The sequence below is a fragment of the Symphalangus syndactylus genome, chromosome 20 (genome assembly GCF_028878055.3).
Source record: "Symphalangus syndactylus isolate Jambi chromosome 20, NHGRI_mSymSyn1-v2.1_pri, whole genome shotgun sequence".
In the NCBI taxonomy this organism is placed as follows: domain Eukaryota; kingdom Metazoa; phylum Chordata; class Mammalia; order Primates; family Hylobatidae; genus Symphalangus; species Symphalangus syndactylus.
Genome location: NC_072442.2, coordinates 19,051,476 through 19,078,508, shown reverse-complemented (window position 1 = coordinate 19,078,508; position 27,033 = coordinate 19,051,476). Strand labels below are relative to the sequence as shown.

The 27,033-nt window shown below is 40.1% G+C and overlaps 1 protein-coding gene across 4 annotated transcripts in view; it reads left to right on the top strand.

Moving 5' to 3' along the window:
* VMP1 (vacuole membrane protein 1) overlaps positions 1–27,033 on the top strand; it is a 139,617-nt gene that overhangs the window by 17,950 nt on the left and 94,634 nt on the right. For 3 of the 4 annotated variants that reach the window (XM_055257860.2, XM_055257862.2, XM_055257859.2), the window contains exons 2-5: positions 8,179–8,280; positions 12,101–12,236; positions 14,557–14,647; positions 15,850–15,960. In XM_055257860.2, the coding sequence (XP_055113835.1) occupies positions 8,205–8,280; positions 12,101–12,236; positions 14,557–14,647; positions 15,850–15,960 (414 nt within the window). In that variant the 5' untranslated portion in view covers positions 8,179–8,204. The remainder of the gene's footprint in view (positions 1–8,178; positions 8,281–12,100; positions 12,237–14,556; positions 14,648–15,849; positions 15,961–27,033) is intronic. The other variant, XM_055257861.2, reaches the window with a different exon arrangement.

The following is a 27,033-nucleotide window of genomic DNA, read 5'->3' as shown; positions in this document are numbered from 1 at the left end:
TGAAAAATACAACAGACAAACCAACCAACCAACTCAGTGACAACAAAACAGGTCTACCCTGGAGTCATACTCTAATTTTTTCTATTTTCCTCCCTTTCTGATCCTTTATCCCACTTTCTTTTTCTTCCTCTTCCTTCTCCCTCTTCTTTGTCAAATAGAAGATTGAGTTATTATCACTGATCCATATAAAGTCCCTCTCTCATTTATTTTAACTCCCACCCCCCATTTCTATTCCCCGACTTCCCATGTGCAACCTTCCTAATATGTTTGATACACATCTTTTTGTTTGTATGTATTTTTAGAAAATGTTTATTGTTTTTGTGTGCAAAAATTAATTTAAAAAAAATTAAACAAAAAAAAAAGAAAGAATGCTGACATGGGTGAAGTGTAAATATTTTAGTAAACTTAGTAGTAATGGGATTGGCAAATTCTCTCACTGCTTTTGTTATTTAAAAAAATGTAACAGGGCTGGATATGGTTCATGCCTGTAATCCCAGCACTTTGGGAGGCCAAGGCGGGGGGATCACTTGAGCCCAGGAGTTCAAGACCAGCATGGGCAACGTGGGGAAACCCAGTCTCTACTAAAAATACAAAAATTAGCTGGACATGTTGGCATGTTCCTGTAGTTCCAGCTGCTCGGGAGGCTGAAGTGGGAGGATCACTTGAACCCAGGAGGTCGAGGGTGCAGTAAGCCATGATTGCACCACTGCACTCCAGCCCGGGGGACAGAGTGAGACTCTGTCTAAAAAAAAGAAAAAAGAAAGTCAATGTCTGAAAATAAGAAAGGAAAAAGGAGGGTAAAATGTTTTAGGAGCAAAAACAAAGAATGAAACAGTTGCCAAAGTAAAAAAAAAAGTTTATTAGCAGGAATCATCAATTTTAGGTTTGAGCTTTGGCATCTTAATAACTGGGCTAGGCACAGTGGCTCAAGCCTGTAATCCCAGTACTTTGGGAGGCTGAGATGGGTGGATCACTTGAGCCCAGGAGTTTGAGGCCAGCCTGGACAACATGGCAAAACCCCATCTCTATAAAAATTAGCCTGTCGTAGTGGTGCACACATGTAGTCTCAGCTACTTGAGAGGCTGAGACAGGAGGATTGTTTGAATCCGGGAGGCAGAGGTTGCAGTGAGCCAATATTGTGCTATTGCATGCCAGCCTGCGTAACAGAGTGAGACTTTGTCTCAAAAATAATAATAGGCGGGGCACGGTGGCTCACGCCTGTAATCCCAGCACTTTGGGAGGCCGAGGTGGGCTGATCACGAGGTCAGGAAATGGAGACCATCCTGGCTAACACAGTGAAACCCCGTCTCTACTAAAAATACAAAAAAATTAGCCAGGCCTGGTGGTGGGCGCCTGTAGTCCCAGCTACTCGGGAGGCTGAGGCAGAAGAATGGCGTGAACCCGGGAGGTGGAGCTTGCAGTGAGCCGAGATGGTGCCACTGCACTCCTGGGCAACAGAATGAGACTCTGTCTCAAAAAAAAAAAAAAAAAAAATAGCCAGGCGTGGTGGCGGGTGCCTGTAGTCCCAACTACTTGGGAGGCTGAGACAAGAGAATCACTTGAACCCAGGAAGCAGAGGTTGCAGTGAGCCGAGATCGTGCCACTGCACTCCAGCCTGGGCAACACAGTGAGACTGTCTCAAAATAATAATGATAATAATAATAATAACTGGCACATAAGGGACCGTTGATATATATTTGTTGAATTAAGAATTTGAAGTGGCTTTGTAATTGTGTGATTTTCTTCAGTTATGTTCAGCTGCTTAGACAGATCATAAGAATGCAGATGATTCTGGAGGCTTTGCAGTTTTACAAAGTTTTACAGTACGTATGATTGGGGGAAGAAGAGGCAAAGTAATTGAGGATGTTTTCAAGGGAATTTTGAAAGGCAAGGAAAAATGTTAAATCCTTTACAAAATGGTTAAAATGCAGAAAACTTTTAAGTTTTTATAAGCTTAACTATTAAAACACTAGTGGTTCTTTTATTTTGGCTGTTTCATACTTGGATGGTTTTAAATCATCCTAAATGGTCAAAATGCCAAAAAAAAAAAACAAAAAAAGGGTTTTTTTGTTTTTTTTGAGACGGAGTCTCGTTCTTTCACCCAGGCTGGAGTGCAGTGGCGCGATCTCGGCTCACTGCAGGCTCCGCCCCCCGGGGTTCCGCCATTCTCCTGCCTCAGCCTCCCGCGTAGCTGGGACTACAGGCGCCTGCCACCTCGCCCGGCTAATTTTTTGTATTTTTAGTAGAGACGGGGTTTCACCGTGTTAGCCAGGATGGTCTCGATCTCCTGACCTCGTGATCCGCCCGCCTCGGCCTCCCAAAGTGCTGGGATTACAGGCGTGAGCCACCGCGCCCGGCAAAAAAAAGGGTTTTGATGCTTTTATAAGCTTAGCTGTTTAGACCCTCAGTGGCTCTCTTGTTTGGCCTTGTGCTATATTTCCTTCTTTTGAGAATGGCAAGAAGGTTTTGAAAAGTTGTTTTTTAAACCGCGAATTTATTTTGTTTATGAAGAAATAGACTGATGAAAATAACCTCGTTCCCTGGGTTATTTCTTACAAAACAAAATTTCAGACTATTATGTTTTCTAGAGAGAATTTTGGAGAAGGAAATGTCAGTGTGCTGTTCTGTTTTAGCACGTTGTGTAAGAACACATTATTTGCTCAAATGAAAACCCGTGTTGCAATAGCTTAAAAACAAAACCTTCAAATAATTGTGCAATACCATTGTTATAAGTATGCACTCATAGACCCAAAATGTTTTGGATAAGACAATGACACTATGGGAAAGAGTAAATAGGGGCAAATGAGTTCAATTATCAGTGTTTTGTAGGAGAAAGGTTTTAGAATGTTATTTATAAGGCAAACCCTTTTGTGCCCTGTTTATCTTTTCATCACAAATTAAATAAATTTTACTTACTGTGATAGAGATGAATGACTGGCTTTAAAATATCTTAAATATCCTTAAATATCTTATTTGTAAATATTTATCATATATTTAGATATTTACAAATGTTTAAATATCTTCAAAATATTTTTAAAAGATATTGCCTATAGGATTTGGCTGAATATGAACACACATTGTTTGTTTGTTTGTTTGTTTGTTTGTTTTTTGAGATGGAGTCCTGCTCTGTTGCCCAGGCTGGAGTGCAGTGGTGCAATCTCGGCTCACTGCGACCTCCACCTCCTGGGTTCAAGCGATTCTCCTGCCTCAGCCTCCCTAGTAGCTGGGATTACAAGCGAAAGCCACCACACCCAGCTAATTTATGTATTTTTAGTAGAGACGGGGTTTCGCCATGTTGGCCAGGCTGGTCTGGAACTCCTGACCTCGGGTAATCTGCCCGCCTCAGCCCCCCAAAGTGCTGGGATTACAGGCATGAGCCACCACACCTGGCCAAACCCACATAGTTTTAAGTATTTGCAGAACTGAAGTATAGCTTCAAGTTAAATGACTGGCAGATGGAAAATCATTAACTTTTTTATATGGTTCCATTTCAAACATCCTCAGTTGATTTTTTTATTAATAAAATTCAGATTTGTGAAATAGATTTCCATTTTGTAAACCTATTGTGATACTCTAGCATCTTTGGGTTTTGTTGTTACTGTTTTGTAATTGCTTGGGCTACATTATCTTTTGGCTGAATCTTCACACAAGTATGACTTAAGTTTGCAGAGTCAAACTTTCAGCTTCTATGAACTGGTCTGAATATATTGTCCTGTGAGCTCCCATAGTGCTTTCTACTTCATGATCTTCATCATAGCTAGTATATATTGAGGTCATGTGAAAGGTGAGGCAATATGTTAGTATTTTATGTACATTATCTTGTTTAATCCTCAACCCTCTGATGTGTGTCATGTTATCTCTGTTTTATAAATCAAGAAAAACTGATGTTTAGAGAGATTTACAAATTTCTCCAGTCTGTTAGACTTTTTTTTTTTTTTGAGATGGAGTCTTGCTCTGTCGCCTATGCTGGACTGCAGTGGCGCGATCTCCACTCACCGCAAGCTCTGCCTCCTGGGTTCATGCCATTCTCCTGCCTCAGCCTCCCAAGTAGTTGGGACTACAGGCGCCCGCCACCACGCCTAGCTATTCTTTTGTATTTTTAGTAGAGACAGGGTTTCACCGTGTTAGCCAGGATGGTCTCAATCTCTTGACCTCGTGATCCGCCCACCTCGGCCTTCGAAAATGCTGGGATTACAAGTGTGAGCCATCATGCCTGGCCCTGTTAGACTCTTAAGACCTGACTAAAACATTGTCTTTTCATCTAATTTTATTAAAATGCCTATTTCATCCCATTCTGTTATAATTGATTTCTTGTGTTCATTTGGCTTCTTTACCAGACTGTGATCCTCTTGAGAACAGGGACCTCCTTATCCTATTCATATTTGTATCCTCAGTGCCCATTGGAGACCCCAGAACTTTTAAAATGAGAGCTGAATGAACAACACTGGCATCACTGATACAATAACAATGAGGCATGTGCTGTGAAGTTGTTTTTTATAGTTTAAGCACTTTGTACGTTTATTACCTCCTACTCTTTTGATATATTGGCATTTATAGTCACACATGCATGCATATCAACAAACATACAGATGCATACATAGATTATTTCATCTACACATCAATCATTTGAAAGTGGCAATTATTGTCCTCATTTTGTGAATCCAAACAATGAAGGACTAAAGAAAATGAAACTTTGCTTAAGATCACACAACTAATTAGTGGCAAATCTGGGATCAAATCCAGATTTTTCGGATTTTAAATCTTATGATTGTCTACTTAAGGCTATCTATACTAATAGAAACCTATATTTTATTTCTTGATGTGTTTATTTGCTCATTTAGCATTGAAGACAACAAAACAAAGGTATACACAAATGGATCGTATCTTAAAAAGGAGAACATTCAGTGATGAATGTGTGCTTTTTTTTCCAATGATTTTTATAGTCTTTCACTTGTTTTCCTTTATGAGGCATAAATTTTGAAAATAATTACAATAGTTAGAGTTTAGTCAAGGAATAAATTAGCACCGGATATCAAACTACAGGAAGATTGGACCCATGACCATATCATATTCTGATCAGCTAAATATAAATCTAGTATGACTCTTGGCACATACAAAGTGTTCAGTTAATATTTGTTGAGTGAATAGGTAAACAAACCTTATACAAGCATCTTATCAAGTGATTTCATGAATTTTCTTTCTTAATAATATAATCCCCTAACTCATATATCTGAATTCTAAACCGTCACTGAATCTGCTCATAAAATATAAAAATTTGAGCCACTTGGCCATGAGAATACTCCTAATACTCTTGGGTCTTCTATTAAATATGAAGAAGCCTGGGTAGTGGCTCATGCCTGGAATCCCACCACTTTGGGAAACTGGGGCAGGAGGATCGCTTCGGGCCAGGAGATCGAGACCAGCCTGGCAACATAACTAAATGAATGAATGAATAAATGAGATTTGTAGAATAGTATACCATTCTTTTTCTATGAATATATTATTCATATGTATTCATAACATATATTTCCTATGAATATTTGGAAGTTTGGATAGTTCCTGCTGGTGACTATTCTTAAACAGCTTTATTGAAACATAATTCACATATCATATAATTCACCCATTTAAACGGTATATTCACAGCTATGCAACTATCAAAACAATTTTAGAACATTATCATCACCCCAGAAAAAAACTCACAACTCATTGGCAGCTACTCCCCATTTTTCTCCAGCTAATCTGCTAATCCACTTTCTGTTATTATGGATATGCATATTCTGGAAATTTCATATAAATGGGAATCATAACAAGTAGTCTTTTGTGACTGACTTCTTTCACTTAGCATATTTTCAGACTCCATTGATGCAGTAGTATGTATTACTACTTTATTTCTTTTTATGGCTAATATTTCATTGTTTGGATATACCATATACCATATTTCCTATATCCATTCATCAGTTGATAAGACATTTGTGTTATAGGCTGGGCGCGGTGGCTCACGCCTGTAATCCCAGCACTTTGGGAGGCCGAGGCAGGCAGATCCCAAGGTCAGGAGTTCGAGACCAGCCTAACCAACACGGTGAAACCCCGTCTCTACTAAAAATACAAAAATTAGCCTGGCATGGTGGCAGGCACCCGTAATCCCAGTTACCTGGGAGGCTGAGGCAGGAGAACCACTTGAACTCGGGAGGCAGAAGTTGCAGTGAGCCAAGATCGTGCCAGTGCACTCCAGCCTGAGCGACAGAGTGAGACTCCATCTCAAAAAAAAAAAAAAAAAAAACCTTTTGTCTGTTAACAGTGTCACTATGAACATTCCTGAATTGCTGAGTCATATGGTAACTGTATTTTACCTTTTGAGGAACTGACAGATTGTTTTCCAAAGCAGCTGAACTCTTGCATTCCCACCAGCAGTTCCGATTTCTCCACATCCTCACTAACACTTGTTATTATTATCTTTTTGTTTTTGTTTCTTTTTTCTTTTTTTTTTTTTTTGAGACAGAGTCTTGTTCCTGTCTCCCAGGCTGGAGTGCAATGGCACAATCTCAGCTCACTGCAACCTCCGCCTCAGGGGTTCAAGCGATTCTCCTGCCTCAGCTTCCCGAGTAGCTGGGATTACAGCCACCCACCACCACTCTGGGCTAATTTTTGTATTTTTAGTAGAGACGGGGTTTCGCCATGTTGGACAGGCTGGTCTTGGACTCCTGACCTCATGATCCGCCTGCCTTGGCCTCCCAAAGTGCTGGGATTACAGGTGTGAGCCACCGTGCCTGGCCTATTATCTGTCTTTTTTTACTATAACCATCCTAACAGGTATGAGATTGTATCTCATTGTGGTTTAATTTGCATTTCCTTGATGGCTAAAGACGTTAGACATCTTTTTATGTGCTTATTAGCAATTTGTGTGTCTTTGGAGAAATATCTGTGCAGCTCCTCTGTCCGTTTATTAATTGGATTATTTGCTTTTTACTACTGAGTTGTAAGAGTTTGCAGGCCAGATACACGCTTCTTATGAAATATATGTGATTTGTAAATACTTTCTCCTGTGGGTTGTATTTATTTTCGCTTTCTTTATTTCTTTTTTTTTTTTTTTGAAGCAGGGTCTCCCTTTTGCCCAGGCTGTAATGCAGTGGTACAATCATACCTCACTGTAGCCTTTCACTCCTGAGCCCAAGCAATCCTCCCGCCTCAGCCTCCTGAGCAACTAGAACTACAGGCATGGGTCATCACTCCTGGCTAATTTATTTATCTTATGTAGAGATGGGATCTCACTGTGTAGTCCAGGCTGGCCTCAAACTCCTGACCTCAAGCGATCATCCCGCCTTGGTCTCCCAAAGTGCTGGGATTACAGGCATGAGCCACCGCACCTGGCCCCAGTTGTCTTTTTATAAGTGTCTGGGCAAGTTTTAATATTGTATTAAGGACTCAGCATTTTAGCCTTTTATTGAAGTGATGTGCTTTTTGAGTAGAAAGTTTTGCTTTACTAACAACTGAAGAATGATATGATCACAGGCAATCTGGTTTTTATATGTTGTTATTACATTAAAGTAAAAGCACTGATACCTGTAGTATGAAGCATGTTATAAATAAAGTACATTTAACTATCTTAAACATTTCAAGTTTGTTTTTGTTTTTTTTGCCCATATCATTTTATTCAGTAGAATTGTTTCCTAAATAAAACTGGTCTATGATCTTAGATTTATGTATCAACAGTTGCAGCATCTTTTGTAGTATATTCTATTTTTATATAATAATGTTAAAGGGAATATGAAAGAAAACTGTAAAAACGTAAAAATGATAAGATTAATTTTGAGTACATAGTAGTATGATATTTAATTGTAAATTAGAAGGATATTAGACCTTATAGTGTGTTAACATTTGGAGGTGCTAGTGCTTGATATCCTCCTTCTGTGGACAAATTACCTCCAAATTTCACTCTGGAAGATCCCTGAAATAACTACTAGGAAAAGGTTTACAACTATATGGCTTTTACATTTTTACTATTTGTATTAGAATATCTATATAAATTGTTCAAATTTTGGTTATAAAACAAAGTGTAAACACATCATACATATCGTGTGGGTTATTACTGTGATGTTATTCCTATATTTAGTTTCATTCAGTCACAGCCACACAGCAGAAGTTTGTAATGTATTGCTGTATTTTATTTTGCTGTATTAGCTCCTCAAGAGTTACTGATCTATGAAATGGCAGAGAATGGAAAAAATCGTGACCAGAGACGTGTAGCAATGAACAAGGAACAACATAATGGAAATTTCACAGGTAAATTTTGATGGTTTGGAGGGAGAAGTGCTTTGGGTTTAAATGATATACTTTTCATTGGAATAAAATAGAGATATATTACTTCTTATATTTTTAATCTTATATTATCTTCTTAGTAAATTAAATTATGGGTCAGTCAGGGCCTGTAAGATGATATTTCATAGTGATGGCAGAAGCAGCCTGGCCACAATCACATAAACAGTGTTCCAGGTGCAAGATTATTACTTGTTAATCTTATGGTATGGTCAGTGTTTATTTGGCTTTGCTCAGTGCTCAATTTTATTGTGCTATTTTGTAATTCTAGAAGTAGATTATAAACTTACTACACTGTTCTTAAATATACAGTTATCAAAAAAGTTAGAATGTGAATATTATTTAAAAATTTATTTTAAAATTATAGTTTGAGATTAATAAACTCATATTTTAGCCAAATTGGAATTTGTGGTAAATTTCAGTGTATTTGACTCCTGTTTATACAGTTACCCTGAAAATGATGACTTTTATTAATATGGATGATTTAAGTAGAAACTTTCCTTCATGCATCTAAAGGAAAATGAAAAAAAAGTTTTTCTTTTCTTGTAATCATACTTTTTTTTTTAGCTTTTGAATTGTTTGACATCTCAAACACATGGCAAATAATACTCTAGTGTGGTAATATTTTCACAGTAATTCTCTTCTTTTAGAGGAAGTGCAAGGAATCTGAAATAGTAGTTTTCATTTGTTTGTTTGTTTGTTTGCTTTTTGAGACGGAGTCTCACTCTGTCACCAGGCTGGAGTGCAATGGTGCTATCTCGGCTCACTGCAACCTCCGCCTCCCAGGTTCAAGTAATTCTCCTGCCTCAGCCTCCCGAGTAGCTGGAATTAAAGGCATGCGCCACCACGCCCAGCCAATTTTTGTATTTTTAGTAGAGATGGGGTTTCACTATGTTGGCCAGGGTGGTCTTGAACTCCTGACCTCAGGTGATCCATCCACCTTGGCCTCCCAAAGTGCTGGGATTACAGGCATGAGCCACCGCGCCTGGCCTCATTTGTTTGTTTTAATCACCATATTGCCTTGCAGAGGACATTTTGCGCACTGATCTGACTTTTGGGTTACTTTGGTTGTCAGTAAACTTGGCAATTTCACCAAGAGTTTCAGGATTCAGAGATGGGCATTGCATACATCATAGTGTCTTCCCATTAGGAGCTTTTGTGTGCTATTTGTTTCTTTCTTTTTAGCAAGCACATACATTTGTATATTCTTCCTCTACTGCTCATCCCATTGGAATTTAAAATTAACATTAGCATGTCATACTTACTCTTTTGTACCATGTGTTTTTTAATATTTTAGAGATTGTGCTATAACGGTACATGAAAAACTGATTCTTAGGCTGGGTGTGGTGATTCACGCCTGTAATCCCAACAATTCGGGAGGCCAAGGCGGGAGGATGTCTTGAGCCCAGGAGTTTGAGACCAGCCAGGGCAACACAGGGCAACACAGGGAAACACAGGGAAATCTACAAAAGATTTTAAAAATTTGCTGGATGTGATCGTATGCGCCTGTAGTTCTAGCTAGCCACTCAAGTTCTAGCTAGCTACTGGAAAGACTGAGGTGAGAGTATCGATTTAGCCCACAAGGCTGCAGTGAGCTGCAATCATACCACTGCACTCCAGCCTGGGCAACAGAGCAAGACCCTGTCCCCCCCCAAAAAATATTCTTTATTATGGCTGCTTAGTTTTTCTTTCCATTGTATGAGTGTGCCATACTTTAATCACTCTTCTGTCCTCTATTGGTAATATATAAGTTATTGATTGGTTTTTGCTAGTACAAATAATGCTGCGGTGAATAAAGTTGTGCAAGTCATTTCACCTTATACCTAATCATTCCTAGAAATGGAATTACCAGTTTACAGCGTATATGCATTTTGTGCTGGGTGTGGTGGCTAACATCTGTAATCCCAGCACTTAGGGAGGCCGAGGTGGTCGGATCACTTGAGGTCAGGAGTTTGAAACCAGCCTGGCCAACATGGTGAAACCTCATCTCTACTAAAAATACAAAAAAAACTAGCTGGGCGTGGTGGCAGATGCCTGTGATGCCAGCTACTCGGGAAGCTCAGGCAGGAGAACCGCTTTAACCAGGGAGGTGGAGGTTGCAGTGAGCCGAAATCGTGCTGCCACTGCACCCCAGCCTGGGCGACAGAATGAGACCCTGTCTCAAAAAAACAAAAACAAAAACACTCTGTAATTTCAATAGATGGTGACAATTAATAGCTAATCTTAATTGGACACTTACTAAGTGTTAAACTCTTCTGAGAACTTTACATATATGAGCTCATTTAATCCTTACAATGACCCTGAAAAGTATGTACTATTGTGATCCCCATTTTACAGAAGAGAAAACTGAGACACAAAAGTATTAACTAACTTGCCCAAGATCACATGACTAGTAGAAGGCAGAGCCAGGATTGGAACCAACTAGTTTGCCTCACCATTTTGCGATCTAAACCACTTTGTTCTGTAATATGATCCTAGGTTGATAGAATGCCCTTCATAGAAGGTGGACCAATTTAGACTTATTTCAGTAATTTTCCCAAAATCTATAGCTCTATCCCAAATTCAACTGCTGGAATTTTCAGTACCATTTCTTTAGGACATCCTCTACAAGAGGTTCTGATGTTTATCCAGGCAGGGAGTTGGTTTTGCCTCAGTTGTTCTCTAGGTAACACTGATTAAGAAATGGCAGCTATAATATAGTAACCCCCTTATCCATGAGGGATACATTCCATGACCCCTAGTGGATATAGGAAAAAACACTGTGTTGTTCTATATATAGTAATGGGGTAACATATACAGCGCGGATGTACTAAACAAAGGGATGAATCAGGTCTTGGGCTGGATGGAGCAGGACTGGCGAGATTTTATTATACTACTCAGAACAGCATACAATATAAAACTTAGGGGCTTGGCAGCAGTAGCTCACACCTGTAATTCCAGCACTTTGGGAGGCCAAAGTGGGGGGATCATTTGAGGCCAGGAGTTTCAGATGAGCCCAGGCAACGTAGTGAGACTGCGTCTCCACAAAAAACAAAATATTAGCTGGGTGCGATGGAACACACCTGTAGTCCTAGCTGCTTGGGAGGCTGAGGTGGGAGGATCCCTTGACCCCAGGAGTTGGAGTTTAAAGTGAGCTGTGATTATGCTACTGCATTCCACCTGGGCAACAGAATGGAGACCCTGTCTCTTAAAAAAATAAAAATAAATTTAAAACAATAAAACTTACGAATTGCTTATTTGCAGAATTTTCCATTTAATATTTTCAGACCATAGTTGACCATGTGTTACTAAAACTGTGGATAAGGGGGAACTACTGTCATTCATCTCCCTTCTATGCTGAGTTTGGACTAGTTGCCTTTTTTTTTTTTTTTGAGAGAGAGTCTCTTTCACTCTGTTACCCAGGCTGGTCTTCAGTGGCACAATCTCAGTTCGCTGCAACCTCTGCCTCCCAGGTTCAAGGGATTCTTGTGCTTCAGCCTCCCGAGTAGCTGGGATTACAGGCGTGTACCACCATGCCCAGCTAATTTTTGTATTATTAGTAGAGACAGAGTTCCACCATGTTGGCCAGGCGGGTCTTGAACTACTGACCTCAAGTGATCCACCCTCCTCAGCCTCCCAAAGTGCTGAGATTATAGGTACTACTAGTTGCCATTTTTCACAAGACTCTAGAACTTGCTATTAGTTGTTATTTGGGAGATAAACAAAACTCTTTTCATCTAAAGTGATTGAAGAGAATAAGCATAAATGTTAGAAATTCTGTTTTAATCTCTGCACTATTGTTTTTCAGACCCCTCTTCAGTGAATGAAAAGAAGAGGAGGGAGCGGGAAGAAAGGCAGAATATTGTCCTGTGGAGACAGCCGCTCATTACCTTGCAGTATTTTTCTCTGGAAATCCTTGTAATCTTGAAGGAATGGACCTCAAAGTAAAGAGTCTTCCCCCACTATCTTTTACATATACCTCATTTACTCATTTAAAAAATCCTCAGTAATCTCTTACTTTCTGCCCTCTATTCCATCAAAATGGATTAATTACCTTTAGAATATTACCATAGGAACATATTTATTCTCCTTTCTTTAGGTTGAAGAAAAATAGATTAGGGAAAGACATTGCTATTTGCTGTTTGCTTACTGGATTATCATGGTTGTCCACTGTTTTTTCATGTTGAATCAGGAATGGAGAACACTGAAAAATATGATTTTTATTTTCTCTCCTGATTTTACCATCAGGAGAAATCAGGTCTGTGTAATTTGATACACTGATTCTTTAGCAGGACAAGGTTCAGCATACGTGGCAGTTTTACTGATAGTTTGAGCCAATGAAAAAGGACTCTGCCATGGAAATGTGTTCTGTCTTTAAATTTAGTACTTGTAAGCCCTGTTTCAAGTACCATAAAGAACAAGTTGAGGCCGGGCGCGGTGGCTCATGCTTGTAATCCCAGCACTTTGGGAGGCCGAGGCGGGCGGATCACGAGGTCAGCAGATCGAGACCACAGTGAAACCCCGTCTCTACTAAAAATACAAAAAATTAGCCGGGCGTGGTGGCGGGCACCTGTAGTCCCAGCTACTCGGAGAGGCTGAGGCAGGAGAATGGCATGAACCCAGGAGGCGGAGCTTGCAGTGAGCCGAGATTGCGCCACTGCACTCCAGCCTGGGCGACAGAGCAAGACTCCATCTCAAAAAAAAAAAAAAGAACAAGTTGAACTTTTACATGCCTTATCCTCTGGCATGCCCCAAGTTATTATCTGTACTATTATGTTAACATTTTTATTGTACTAAGAGTTTATAAAGTATTTTGCAACATTTTCAGCTGATTTTGATCCTTAGAGCAACTCCATAAAGAAGGTAAACCAAGTATATCATTATAAACATTTTAGGCCAGGCGTGGTGGCTCATGCCTATGATCCCAGCACTTTGGGAGGCAGGTGGATCACCTGAGGTCAGGAATTCGAGACCAGCCTGGCCAACATGGTGAAACCCCGTCTCTACTAAAAATACAAAAATTAGCCGGGCGTGGTGGCATGTGCCTGTAGTCCCAGCTACTCAGGAGGCTGAGGCAGCAGAATCGCTTGAACGTGGGAGGCGGAGGTTGCAGTGAACAGAGATCGTGCCACTGCACTCCAGCCTGGGCAACAGAGCGAGACTCCGTCTCAAAAAAAAAAAAAAAAAAAATTAGCCAGTCATGGTAGTGCATGCCTATAATCCCAGCTACTCAGGAGAATCACTTGAACCCAGGAGGTGGAATTTTAGGCCAGGGCTGGTGGCTCACGCCTATAATCCCAGCACTTTGGGAGGCCGAGGCGGGTGGATCACCTGAGGTCAGGAATTCGAGACCAGCCTGGCCAACATGGTGAAACCCCGTCTCTACTAAAAATACAAAAATTAGCCGGGCATGGTGGCATGCGCCTGTAGTCCTAGCAACTTGGGAGGCTGAGGCAGGAGAATAGCTTGAACCCAGGAGGTGGAAGTTGCAGTGAGCCAAGATCATGCCACTGTACTCCAGCCTGGGGGACAGAGCAAGACCCTGTCTCTGAAGAAAAGAAACAAAGGCCGGGCATGGTGGCTCACGGCTGTAATCCCAGTACTTTGAGGGGCTGAGGCAGGCAGATCACTAAGACAGGAGTTCAAGACCAGCCTGGCCAACATAGTGAAACCCCCGTCTCTACTAAAAATACAAAAATTAGCCGGGCATGGTGGCACACACCTGTAGTCCTAGCAACTTGGGAGGCTGAGGCAGGAGAATAGCTTGAACCCAGGAGGTGGAGCTTGCAGTGAGCTGAGGTTGCACCACTGCACTCCAGCAACAGAGTAAGACTCCATCTCAAAAAAAAATAAAAGTAAGTAAATAAAGATTTTAAAAACAAGAAACAGAATCAGATTGGTTAAGTGTCTGGCCGAAAGTGCAACATGAAGGGTCTCTCACCCAGGTCCTCTGACTTGAAGGCCAGTGCTCTTTCTATTATACTATAATGGTTCTCCATATTATAAGTTGAGGTTTAATAAGATCAGGCTTTGGATAAGGAAAAGGCTACAATGGGGGTTATGATAAGAACTTGGGTTCTCTGCCTGTGTATCTTCCCTTGACCCCCTTCTGTTCCTCCAAGAGGCCATGATGTGTAAGGAAAAGAGCTCAGCCCAGCTGAGCTAGGTAACCTAACTGCTTCAGCAAGAAATTGTTTTGAGAATGATGAATGCTGAAAGTGAGACTGTGAGATATTTCTTTATTTTTTTTTATTTGTTTTTAAGATTATGGCATCGTCAAAGCATTGTGGTGTCTTTTTTACTGCTGCTTGCTGTGCTTATAGCTACGTATTATGTTGAAGGAGCACATCAACAGGTGAGAGGTCGAGCAATTCTGTTTCTAGTCTTGCACATTCTCTGATTCTCTAATCTCAGTTTCACATGGGACGAATGTGGGTTTTATAGAATTTCTACCCTCAACATTATCTCAACTAGTATCTCAAATGTTTTACTTTTAAAGACATACACTAAAAGTATTCTTGTGATGTTTTATGGCTGCTGAGCATTTATATTTGGTGTATGTGATTCCTTTTACCTTCAAAGATTTTTTTTTTTTAAAGACAGAGTCTCGCTCTGTCACCCAGGTTGGAGCACAGTAGTGCGATCTGAGCTCACCGCAACCTCTGCCTCCTGGGTTCGAGCAATTCTCCTGCTGTAGCCTCCCAAGTAGCTGGGATTACAGGTGCCCGCCACCATGCCCAGCCAATTTTTTTTGTATTTTTGTAGAGATGGGGTTTCGCCATGTTGGCCAGGCTGGTCTCAAACTCCTGACCTCAGGTAATCTGCCTGCCTTGGCCTCCAAAAATGCTGGGATTATAGGCCAGTCTGCCTGGCCCTACCTTCAAAGATTTAAATGTAACTTTCCTGAAGGTTTTTAGTCGCAGCAGCATGAATCCGTTAATCACTGCCAAAGTTTTCTTATTTTCTCTAACATACTTTTGTGACCCATCCAAACAGGTAGGCCTCTCATCCAAGGTTGATGATTACGTTTTATTTGTATGAAAAGGTTCGTTTGCCTGTAGTCTACATGTACAACATTACTGATGGGAAAATAGGATGCTTTGTTAACCTCTTTTGTTAAAATAGCAAAACATTAATGTATTTTAACAGGAAATGGTTCTAGAATGGTACTTTAAAGCAGTTTACTGCCAATCACAGAGAAGTTTTTACAGTTCTAAATGCATTTATTTTAAATATATCTAAAATTATCTTCAAAATTATCTTATTCGTAATTTGCTTTTTCCTGTGTCCTGTAAATGGTAGGATTTTAAAGGTTTAGAAACAAGGCTTTTATTAAAGCTTTAGAAATAAGACCTTTATTCCAGTTAGATTAATTTTTTTGTCATCTTTGCCATTGTATATTAAAGAAATTAGGCCTCTTCAATGGGTTTTTAATCTTATTAGTTTTTTCCTATTTGAAACTTATTTTAGTTGGTTTATTTAATTTTGATGATGGTTTATAAATACTGCATTTCTGTATAGAGAATTCACGTTTTTCACCTCATCCCTTTTTTTCAGTATGTGCAACGTATAGAGAAACAGTTTCTTTTGTATGCCTACTGGATAGGCTTAGGAATTTTGTCTTCTGTTGGGCTTGGAACAGGGCTGCACACCTTTCTGCTTTATCTGGTAAGAATAATTTTATTTTAATAAGCAAAAATGAGATTTCCTGTCTTTTTATTGGTGCTTTTACCTCAGAAGTAAAAATTCTAAGATTTGTTTTAATTACCTTTGTGTTTTGTAAGCATTCTGATCCTCCAATCAGTGCTTTAAATTTGACTTAGAGTTCTGTTTTGTTTTTCCTTTGGGGTTAGTATTTAAAAAGCAAAGAGAAAACCCCAGTTAAGCAAATAAGGTTGTTTATTTAAATTACTTTAACATGGAAGGTTTTTCTTTTCCTTCTAGATTTAATTGCTTAAGCAATTGTTATTTAAATAAATGAAGTCCATTTAAATATACAAAATTCCATGTGAGAAATGATGTCTTCCCTTACATCCTCTAACATCATATACACACTTGGATATTTATTTTGGTATTCTTATTGAATGTAATTGATGGAGTATTAACATGTAGAACTAAATGCTTTCTTGAGCCCTTTGAACCAAAGTATAAAAAGTGCCCTTTCTGGGCTGGGTGTGGTGGCTCACGCCTGTAATCCCAGCACTTTGGGAGGCCAAGGCGGGCCGATCATGAAGTCTGGAGATCGAGACCATCCTGGCTAACATGGTGAAACCCTGTCTCTACTAAAAATACAAAAAATTAGCTGGACGTGGTGGCGGGCGCCTGTAGTCCCAGCTACTTGGGAGGCTGGAGGCAGGAGAATGGCGTGAACCCAGGAGGCGGAGCTTGCAGTGAGCGGAGATGGCGCCACTGCACTCCAGCCTGGGCGACAGAGCAAGACTCTGTCTCAAAAAAAAAAAAAAAAAAAAAAAAAAAAGCCCCTTCTGAAAAATATTCTTTTACTAGTTGAAATAAGAGAGAATGGCCAGGAGCAGTGGCTCACACCTGTAATCCCAGCACTTTGGGAGGCCGAGGCAGGCGGATCACAAGGTCAGGAGATCGAGACCATCCTGGCTAACATGGTGAAGCCCGTCTCTACTAAATATACAAAAAAAAATTAGCCAGGCATGGTGACAGGCGCCTGTAGTCCCAGCCCCTCGGGAGGCTGAGGCAGGAGAATGGTGTGAACCTGGGAGGTGGAGCTTGCAGTGAGCCGAGATCACGCCACTGCACTCCAGCCTGGATGACAGAGCAAGACTCTGTCTGAAAAAAAAAAAAAAAAGAAAAGAAAAGAAAAAGAAATAAGAGAGAATGAAGATCAATTTTCCTTTGAACATTCACAAATATACTGGAATAATGTCAGAGCTAGAACTAGGGAGAGGTTGAGTTAGATACTGAGGGCACAAAATATAAATAGGCACTCCCAGGGTCATGCAGATACAGAATGGATGAGTAAGTGCCTCCTTAAATTTTGTGCCCCATGTGCCTTGCTTGTTCATGCTGTTCCTGTCCCTAGATGATAAATTGAAAACACTTCCATATTTGAAAGCAGTTTGATCTTCATTGGGGAAAAACAGGTGAAAGGGTGTCAAGCAGTACCCATTGCTGAATAAAATTCATCACTACAAGCACTTGCAATTTCTGTGCTATAATGAATTCATCTCTGAAGCAGCTAGGATAAGTATTAAGGAATGATTGTCTGCTTGGCTCAGAAGGGTACTGAATTAATGATCTGACGAATGCTTTGGGAATTAATCCATAATATATCATTTCTCCAAGTTTATGGGAGTTTAAAACTTGGAACTTTAGAATTATGTTCATGTTTGCTTGGTGATTTAACTCAAACAGGGACATAAATCCTAGGGAATTAACTCATATCACTGTTTTTCTAATAACTGCATTCGTAGTAGAATAACACTACATTCACTAGTAGAGGTTGAGGGAGAGAGGAAAAGAAGGAATTACAGGTTACAGGATACTTTTCTGTTCATGTTTAGACCTGTCCTCATATTCCTTGGGAAAAACAGATTAAGAAACTCATTTGCAGCATTTAATTAATTTGGAAGCCTCTGAAAAGCAACCCAGATAGCAGATTCTGCTGAATGTCAAAAGAGATTCAAATTGTGGCTCATGCCTGTAATTCAAGCATTTTGAGAAGCCAAGGCGGGCTGATCACTTGAGCCTAGGAGTTCGAGTCCAGCCTGGGCAACACATCTCTACAAAAAATACAAAAATTAGTTGGGTGTGGTGGCACAGGACTGTTAGTCTCAGCTACTCAGGAGGCTGAAGCAAGAGGATGGCTTGAGCCCAGGAAATAGGGGCTGCAGTGAGCTATGATTGCACCATGCACTCCAACCTGGGTGACAAAGTGAGACCTTGTCTCAAAAAAAAAATTATTTTAAATGCCCTAAAATTAAGTATATGTAAAACAGCCAGATCTGCAATTTATGAATATATAATCCTGCCTATAGTGTGGGAGATAGATTGAAGGTGGAAGAGAAGAGGAGCAGTTAGGATTATCCTTATGAGAGACACAAGCTTCCCAGGAGGTAGTAGGAAGAATGGATAGCAAGGAGTATTTATAAAGAGAACTTGTAGAGAGAAGTCAAGCAAAATGAAGACAAAAGATGGTATAGATCTTTGATGTTTTAAAAGATTGCTTGGAATGGCAATAGCATTTGGGATGAAAAAGGACAAATCTGAGAGAAATTTTAGAAGTACAATCAAGAGTGTGGTATGTTATTATGGAGGAAGGAGGAATGAAAGATAACTCTTGGATTTCCTTTTGTTTTGTTTTAATATATTTTATGTGTATTTAAGGTAGATAACATGATGTTATAAGATACAAATATATATAGTTAAATGGTTACTATTGTGGAAAAAATTAACATATTCTTTATCTCATGTAGTTACCCATTTTTACGTTTTTACGTTTTTACTCCCCATGGCAAGAACAGCCATAATTTACTAGTTTAGCAAAAACTCCGAATACAATACATTGTTATTAACTATAGTCCTCATAGTGTATGTAGAGTACACTGGATCTTTTGACTTGTTCTGCCTGTATATTTGCTACTTTGTATCCTTTGATCTACATCTCCTCCCATCTCTATCTCTATAAATGAGATCTTGCAACATTTTTCTGTGTAGTTACTGGTTTTTTACTGAGTGACTGGGTAGTTTTTTTTTTTTTTTTTTTTTTTTTTGAGACAGAGTCTCGCTCTGTCGCCCAGGCTGTAGTGCAGTGGCGCGATCTCGGCTCACTGCAAGCTCCGCCTCCCGGGTTCACGCCATTCTCCTGCCTCAGCCTCTCCGAGTAGCTGGGACTACAGGCGCCCGCCACCACGCCCGGCTAATTTTTTTTTTGTATTTTTAGTAGAGACGGGGTTTCACCGTGGTCTCGATCTCCTGACCTCGTGATCCACCCGCCACGGCCTCCCAAAGTGCTGGGATTACAAGCGTGAGCCACCGCGCCCGGCCCGTGACTGGGTAGTTTTTGATGCCATTAACTGTATAGAAAACAGTTATATGTTCTGTTTACATTTATTGCATATTATAAGTACGTGAAAAGAGAAATTTAAAGGTATACTGTAATTATGCTGCAAGTTAAATGAGATCCTTACCTTACCCAGGTAGGTTGCTGGTGCCCGTAGTTGAATGGAAAGAGAAGGGAAATTTATAAAGGACTGAGAACGCTTACTAAACAAAACAAAACGAAAAATTATTAGAGCTGGGCACAGTGGCTTATTCCTGTGCTCTCAGTGCTTTGGGAGGCCAAGGCAAGAGGATCGCTTGAGACCCCGGGTTCAAGACCAGACCTAGCAAAACTCTGTTTCTGAAAAACACATAAATAAATAAAAGATAAATAAATTAGCTCGGTGTGGTGGCATGTGCCTGTGGTCCTAGCTCCTTGGGAGGCTAAGGAGGGAGGATTGCTTGAGCCCAGAAGCTCAAGGTCACAGTGAACTGTGATTGCACCACTGCACTTTAGCCTGGGAAACAGAGCAAGACCCTGTCTCAAAAACAAAAATAATAATAATAATAGGCTTTATTGTTTAGTGTAGTTTTAGGTTTACAGAAAAATTGAGCAGAAAAGACAGAGGGTTCTAATACACCAGGGGTCCCTAATCCCCAGGCCACAGACTGTTACTGGTCCCTGGCCTGTTAGGAACTGGGTCACACAGCAGTAGGTGAGCAGTGGGCTGGCAAGCAAGTGAAGCTTAGGAGCTCGAACCTTATCGTGAACTGCGCATACGAGGGATCTAGCTTGCATGCTCTTTATGAGAATCTAATGCCTGATAATCTGAGGTGGAACAGTTTCATCCCAAAACCATCCCCCACCTCAGGTCTGTGGAAAACTTGTCTTCCACGAAACTGGTTCCTGGTGCCCAAAAGGTTGGGGACCACTGCCATACACCTTTCCCCGCCACACAGTTTCCTCTACTATTAACGTCTTGTATTAGTCTAATTTATTTGTTACAATTGAGGAACCAATATTGATACATTATTAACTAAAACCCATAGTTTATGGGATCTACTCTGTGTTATACAGGTCTATGGGTTTTGACAAATGCATAAGGTCATGTATATACCTATAGTATCATACAGAATAGTTTCACTGTCTTAAAAATGCCCTGCGCTTCACCTGTTTTTTCCACTTCCCCACCTGCCCCCAAACCTTTCACAACCACTGATCTTTTCACTGTTTCTATAGTTTTGCCTTTTCCAGAAGACACTATAGTTAGAATTATAGGGTATGATCCTTTTCTGACTGACCTCTTTCACTTTGCAATATACATTTAAGGTTTTTCCTTGTCTTTTTCTGGCTTGATACCTCATTTCTTTTCATCACTATTTAATAATATTCCTCTGTATAGATGTACCAACAGTTTGTGTATCCATTCACTTATTGAAGGATATCTTGTTTGTTCCTGTTTGGCAATTATTTTTAAAAAACTGCTCTCTCTCTCTCTCTCTTTCTATATATATATATATATATGCTCTATTATATATATGCTATATATGTGCTGTATTTATAAATATATAAATATATTTTCTGATAGATCATGAGTATTAATATATACTCTATTGATAGAACATGAGTGTTAATTACTAATATATAGAAAAAACTTGGCTTGTTTAAGGTTGTTTACTAACCTTATATCCTGCAACCTTGCTGTAATTGCTTAATAGCTCCAAGACTTTTTTGATGCTTCCTTATGATTTTCTACATAGATAATTATGTCATCTGTGAACAAAGACAGTTTTTCTACCTTCCCAATCTGTATACCTGTTATTTCCTTTCTTGTCTTATTGCATTGGTTAGGTTTTCAAAATAATGTTGAAGAGGAGTCATGAAGGGGCCATCCTGTCTTGTTCTCAACCTTAATGGGAAAGCTTCTAGTTTCTCACCCTTAAGTATGATGTTAGCTGTAGGTTTTTGTAGATATTATTTACCAGGTTGAGGAAGTACCCCTCTATGCCAAGTTTGCCAAGGTTTTTTTTTTTTTAATCATTTATCTGTTGGATTTTGTCCCCCAAAACCCACTGTTATAGATGATAGTGACTAGAAAGCCAATATTTGACCAGGCGAGGTGGCTCACACCTGTAATCTCTGCACTTTGGGAGGCCGAGGTGGGTGGATCACCTGAGGTCAGGAATTTGAGACCAGCCTGGCCAACATGATGAAACCCCGTCTCTACTAAAAATACAAGAAATTAGTCAGGCGTGGTGGCAGGCGCCTGTAATCCCAGCTACTCAGGAGGCTGAGGCAGGAGAATCACTCCACCGGGAGGTGGAGGTTGCAGTGAGCCAAGATTCCACCACTGCACTCCGGCCTGGGCAACAAGAGAGAAATTCCGTCTCAAAAAAAAAAAAAAAAAAAAGCCAATATTTAAAAAAGAAATAAAGTCCAGGCATGGTGGCTCATGCCTGTAATCTCAGCACTTTGAGAGGCCAAGGCAGGATCCCTGCTTGAAACCAGGAGTTCAAGACCTGCCAGGGCAATATAATGAGACCCCATCTGTACCAGAAAAAAAAAAAAGAAAGAGAGAGATGAAAGAAAGAAGAAAAGAAGGAAGGAAAGAAATTGAATATTTAGAAGCTTGGGGAGAAATCTGTTAAATATAAAAGAAATATAAAGAGAGATCTAGTATATGCCATTTCCATTTGACCAAATGACCTTTAGTTCTTAGACCTTTTTGATCCTGACTTCCATTTAGGATCCCTTGGGTTTAACAGAAAGAATGAAGAAGAAAGAGCATTTATAAAATATAATTTGCAGAGAAGCAAAAGGAAAACAAAAGATATCACTAGTCTTTATTTTTTAATTGACTGGTTGGGGTGGAAATCAGTTTGCAAGAGGTTAAGCACTACTAACAACAAAAAAGGCAAACAGCATTGTCATACTCATGCTAATACTAGCTGGTCAGTTCTTTTATTTTTACTCATGTTTGGTGGCCATTTTGTGGTACCCATTCCTATGGGAAGATTTTGCATCCCTACCTTACTGAACTCCAGCCATATTATTTGCTTTGACCAATGAAATGTGAGCATAAGTGATAGATGTTGCTTGAGATCTTTGTGTTGTTTGTTATTATGTCATAATCTAACCTATTCTGACTGATAGACAGCTAACATTTATTGAATGTTTACTAGGTGGTAGTCTCTGTGAGCATCACTTTAAATGAATTATCTCACTTAGGCCTCCCAAGAGCCAAGCTAGTCAATAACCAATAGTGTGACAAGTGTAAAAATTTTGATTAATAAGCGTAAACTATTTACTTGTGAACTTTGGCAATTATAGAAAAGAGTAAAATAAGGCCGGGCGCGGTGGCTCACGCTTGTAATCCCAGCACTTTGGGAGGACGAGGCGGGCGGATCACGAGGTCAGGAGATCGAGACCACGGTGAAACCCCGTCTCTACCAAAAATACAAAAAATTAGCCGGGCGTGGTGGCGGGCGCCTGTAGTCCCAGCTACTCGGAGAGGCTGAGGCAGGAGAATGGCGTGAACCCGGGAGGCGGAGCTTGCAGTGAGCCGAGATTGCGCCACTGCACTCCAGCCTGGGTGACAGAGCAAGACTCCGTCTCAAAAAAAAAAAAAAAAAAAAAAAAAAAAAAGAAAAGAGTAAAATAAGAAACTAGAAGCAAAGCAGAGTCAAAGGTTTCAAAATCTGATCTGGGTTTTTACTTAATAGAAACAATTTCAAATAATCTCTGGTTAGTTTTTTTAAGCTTATACCATTTTCTTGCTGATTAGTGATCAACAGAATTTTATCCTTATTGGTCACCATTTCTTTTCTTCTATATCTAGGAAATGCAGTTGTGTTTAGGATGTCCTAATTACACTTACTTTCATTTTCCAGATTTAACATAATCCTCACTTAGGGAAATGTGACATTCTTGTGTTCTATTATGTGCTATTGAAACAGACACCTCTGCCATATACCCATATAACTAACCCTCAACAAAGAGAATAAATGATCTTTTGGGGGAGGAGTCTGGTGAAAAATATGGGCCTCCTTTTGATAATAGTTTGTGGTGAAAAAGAAACTAATTTTAACAGAAAAAATGTAATTCATTATTTATTATGACTCTCTTTACTGGAAATTGTAGCTTAAAAGTGAAATATGAAATTTTTGCTGAATAGGCAAAATTTCCCAATTAGGGTTTTGAAATTTGTGTTTAGAATGAATGATTCCTAGAGTGTGGAAGGTATCTTTTTTGGAAGTATCATTTAGTAAGTTATAATTGGTTGTATACTAGTCACCTAAAAGACTTACTAAATTTCCTAAAATATTAGATACCTACATGTTTGGCTTTAAAATGGAGAATTTGTCTTAAATTTATCCGTAAACAATTTCATTTATATTTTTATTTATTTATTGAGATAGCATCTCTCTCTGACACCCAGGCTGGAGTGCAGTGCTGTGATCTCAGCTCACTGCAACCACCGCCTCCCGGGTTCAAGCAAGTCTAGTGCCTCAGCTTCCCAAGTAGCTGGAATTATAGGTGTGCACCACCACACCCAGCTAATTTTTGTATTTTTAGTAGAGACAGGATTTTGCCATGTTGGCCAGGCTGGTCTTAAACTCCTGGCCTCAGGTGATCCACCCGCCTCAGTCTCCCAAAGTACTGGGATTACAGGCGTGAGCCAGCATGCCTGGCAATATTTTTAGATATAACTGAAAGGTTATAACTTGAAATTAAGATGTCTTAGAAGTCCTCATCACTTCTTTAAATGTTACAAATAAAAGTTAGTGTTTATTTGATCATTAAGTTTAATGAAAATCATCAGGGAAAAATTACTAACCATCAAGTTTTGTAAATTGATTTGAGTAAAGTGTAAATCGAGTAATTTGCAGAGACCAAGTACCTAGCCCAGAGGGACAAGTTAAGATACTGTTTATGCAAGAATAGTGGTTGCTAACCAGAACGGAGGAGATGAAGGGGAAGTAAATAAATTTTTTCCGCCCATGGCTTACGGAGAGTTGGTTGGGTTACTAGGTTACTTGCTTTGTTCTATTAATTTTAATAGTTAAAAAGTGGGTTTCAGGAGGCCTGTTAATTTCCCAAAGCACTGTACTTGTTATGTATCATTGCAAATAAGCTTTTTTTCTAGCAAGAAAGAACCTATAGTATTCATCAGATTCTCCAAAGACTGTGAAATGTTAAGAACCATTCTTCTAGAACTTTTTTCAAAATATATCTATATTTGGCTGCCACTAGATGGCATTGCTAAGACAGCCAATATACTGTATTGTATTTGCAGTTTCTAATCTGGATAAATATATGTGTGTAGAGCAACTTCACCCAAAAACCAAGCCATCAAATGGCTCTACTAAGCCAGGAGACATATTCTGTTATTTACTTGTATTCATGCCTGCCTAAAACCAGTTTACACATGTAAGTAAAAAGGGCATTTCTTTTTTTTTTTTTTTTTTTGAGACAGAGTCTCGCTCTGCCGCCCAGGCTGGAGTGCAGTGGCGCGATCTCGGCTCACTGTAAGCTCCGCCTCCCGGGTTCACGCCATTCTCCTGCCTCAGCCTCTCCGAGTAGCTGGGACTACAGGCGCCCGCCACCACGCCTGGCTAATTTTTTGTATTTTTTTAGTAGAGACGGAGTTTCACCGTGGTCTCGATCTCCTGACCTCGTGATTCGCCCGCCTCGGCCTCCCAAAGTGCTGGGATTACAAGCGTGAGCCACCGCGCCCGGCCAGGCATTTCTTAATAGTTTCTCGAATTCATTCATTAATTAGTTCAGCAGTTAATAGTCTGCCTTTCTGGCCAGTTTATGCCTGTAATCCCAGCACATTGGGAGAGGGAGGCAGGGGGATCACTTGAGGCCAGGCGTTTAAGACCAGCCTGGGCAACAAAGCAAGACCCCGGTTTTTTTGGTTTTTTTTTGTTCTTTCTTTTTTTTTTGAGATGGAGTCTCAGTCTGTCGCCCAGGCTGGAGTACAGTGGCACAATCTTGGCTCGCCACAACCTCTGCCTCCCAGGCTCAAGTGATTCTCCTGCCTCAGCTTCCCAAGTAGCTGGGATTATAGGCGTGTGCCACTACCGCCCAGCTAATTTTTGTATTTTTAGTAGAGATGGGGTTTCACCATGTTGGCCAGGGAGGTCTTGAACTCCTAACCTCAAGTGATCCACCTGCTTTGGCCTCCCAAAGTGCTAGGATTACAGACATGAACCACAGTGCCCGGCCAAGACCCCATTTCTTTAAAAAAAAATTATTTTAATTAGCTGGGTGTGGGGGTGTACACCTATAGTCCTAGCTACTCAGGAAGTTGAGGTAGGAAGACTACTTGAGCCCAGGAGTTTAAGGCTGCAGTGAGCTATGATTGTCCCACCGCACTCCAGCCTGTGTTACAGAGCGAGACCCTGTCTCTTAAAAAGAAAGCCTTTCCAGCCAGGCGCAGTGGCTCACGCCTATAATCCCAGCACTTTGGGAGGCCAAGGCGGGCGGATCACGAGGTCAGGAGATCGAGACCATCCTGGCTAACACGGTGAAACCCGGTCTCTACTAAAAATACAAAAAATTAGCTGGGTGTGGTGGCAGGTGCCTGTAGTCCCAGCTACTCAGGAGGCTGAGGCAGGAGAATGGCGTGAACCCCTGAGGCAGAGCTTGCAGCGAGCCGAGATGGTGCCACTGCCCTCCAGCCTGGGCAACAGAGCGAGACTCCGTCTCAAAAAAAAAAAAAGCCTTTCCTTTCATTGTGATACACATATTTAGATGCAGGGCATAACTCCTATGGTATGCCCAGTGTCAGGTGTAATACCAAACATACTAACTTTAAGTCCAATCTTTTCTTTAATATTCAGGAATATGTAAGTGATTGAAACCGATTTTGTTATAAGAATAAAATCTTTCATTAAATCCTTCATTCCTATGATAGGAAATAGGGCCTCTTCAGAGTAAAACAGCTAGGTTTGAATGTCTAGTACAATATTACTAGCTGTGTGATATTTGGCAAATTTCTTAACTTTTAAACTTCAGTCATTCAACTGTAAATGGGAGTGATAATAATAGTACCCATCTCATAAGACTGTTTTGAGGATTAATGAAATTACTTGTACAATTTTCAGCTCAGTACCTAGTAAATGCAAGGTATTCAATAAATGATTGCTGCTATTATAATTAGCGATATCACTATTCTTACTCTGATTTATTTTTGAAATGTAATAATTTTCAATTTATATGCTTTAGCTAGTCTTAACAAATTATGAGGAACATTTCCCACAATTGATTTCAGTACAGTGTTATAGAATGATTGAAAACCACTGATCATTTCATTTCCAACAATGATGACTAGGCAATTTAGACCAACTCTCCCATGAAAGTTTCTTAAAAGAGTGGATACATTTTTTATTATTATAATTTTTTTTTCTTGAGACAGAGTCTTGCTCTGTCACCCAGGCTGGAGTGCAATGGTGTGGTCTCAACTCACTGCAACCTCTGCTTCCTGGGTTCAAGTGTTTCTCCTGCCTCAGCCTCCCCAGTAGCTGGGATTACAGGCACCCGCTACCACACCTGGCTATTTTTTTTTTTTTTTTTTTGTATTTTTAGTAGAGACAGGGTTTCACCGTGTTGGTCAGGCTGGCCTTGAACTCCTGACCTCGTGATCCGCCTACCTCAGCCTCCCAAAGTGCTGGGATTACAGGCGTGAGCCACCATGCCCAGCCGATAAATTTTTAAATATA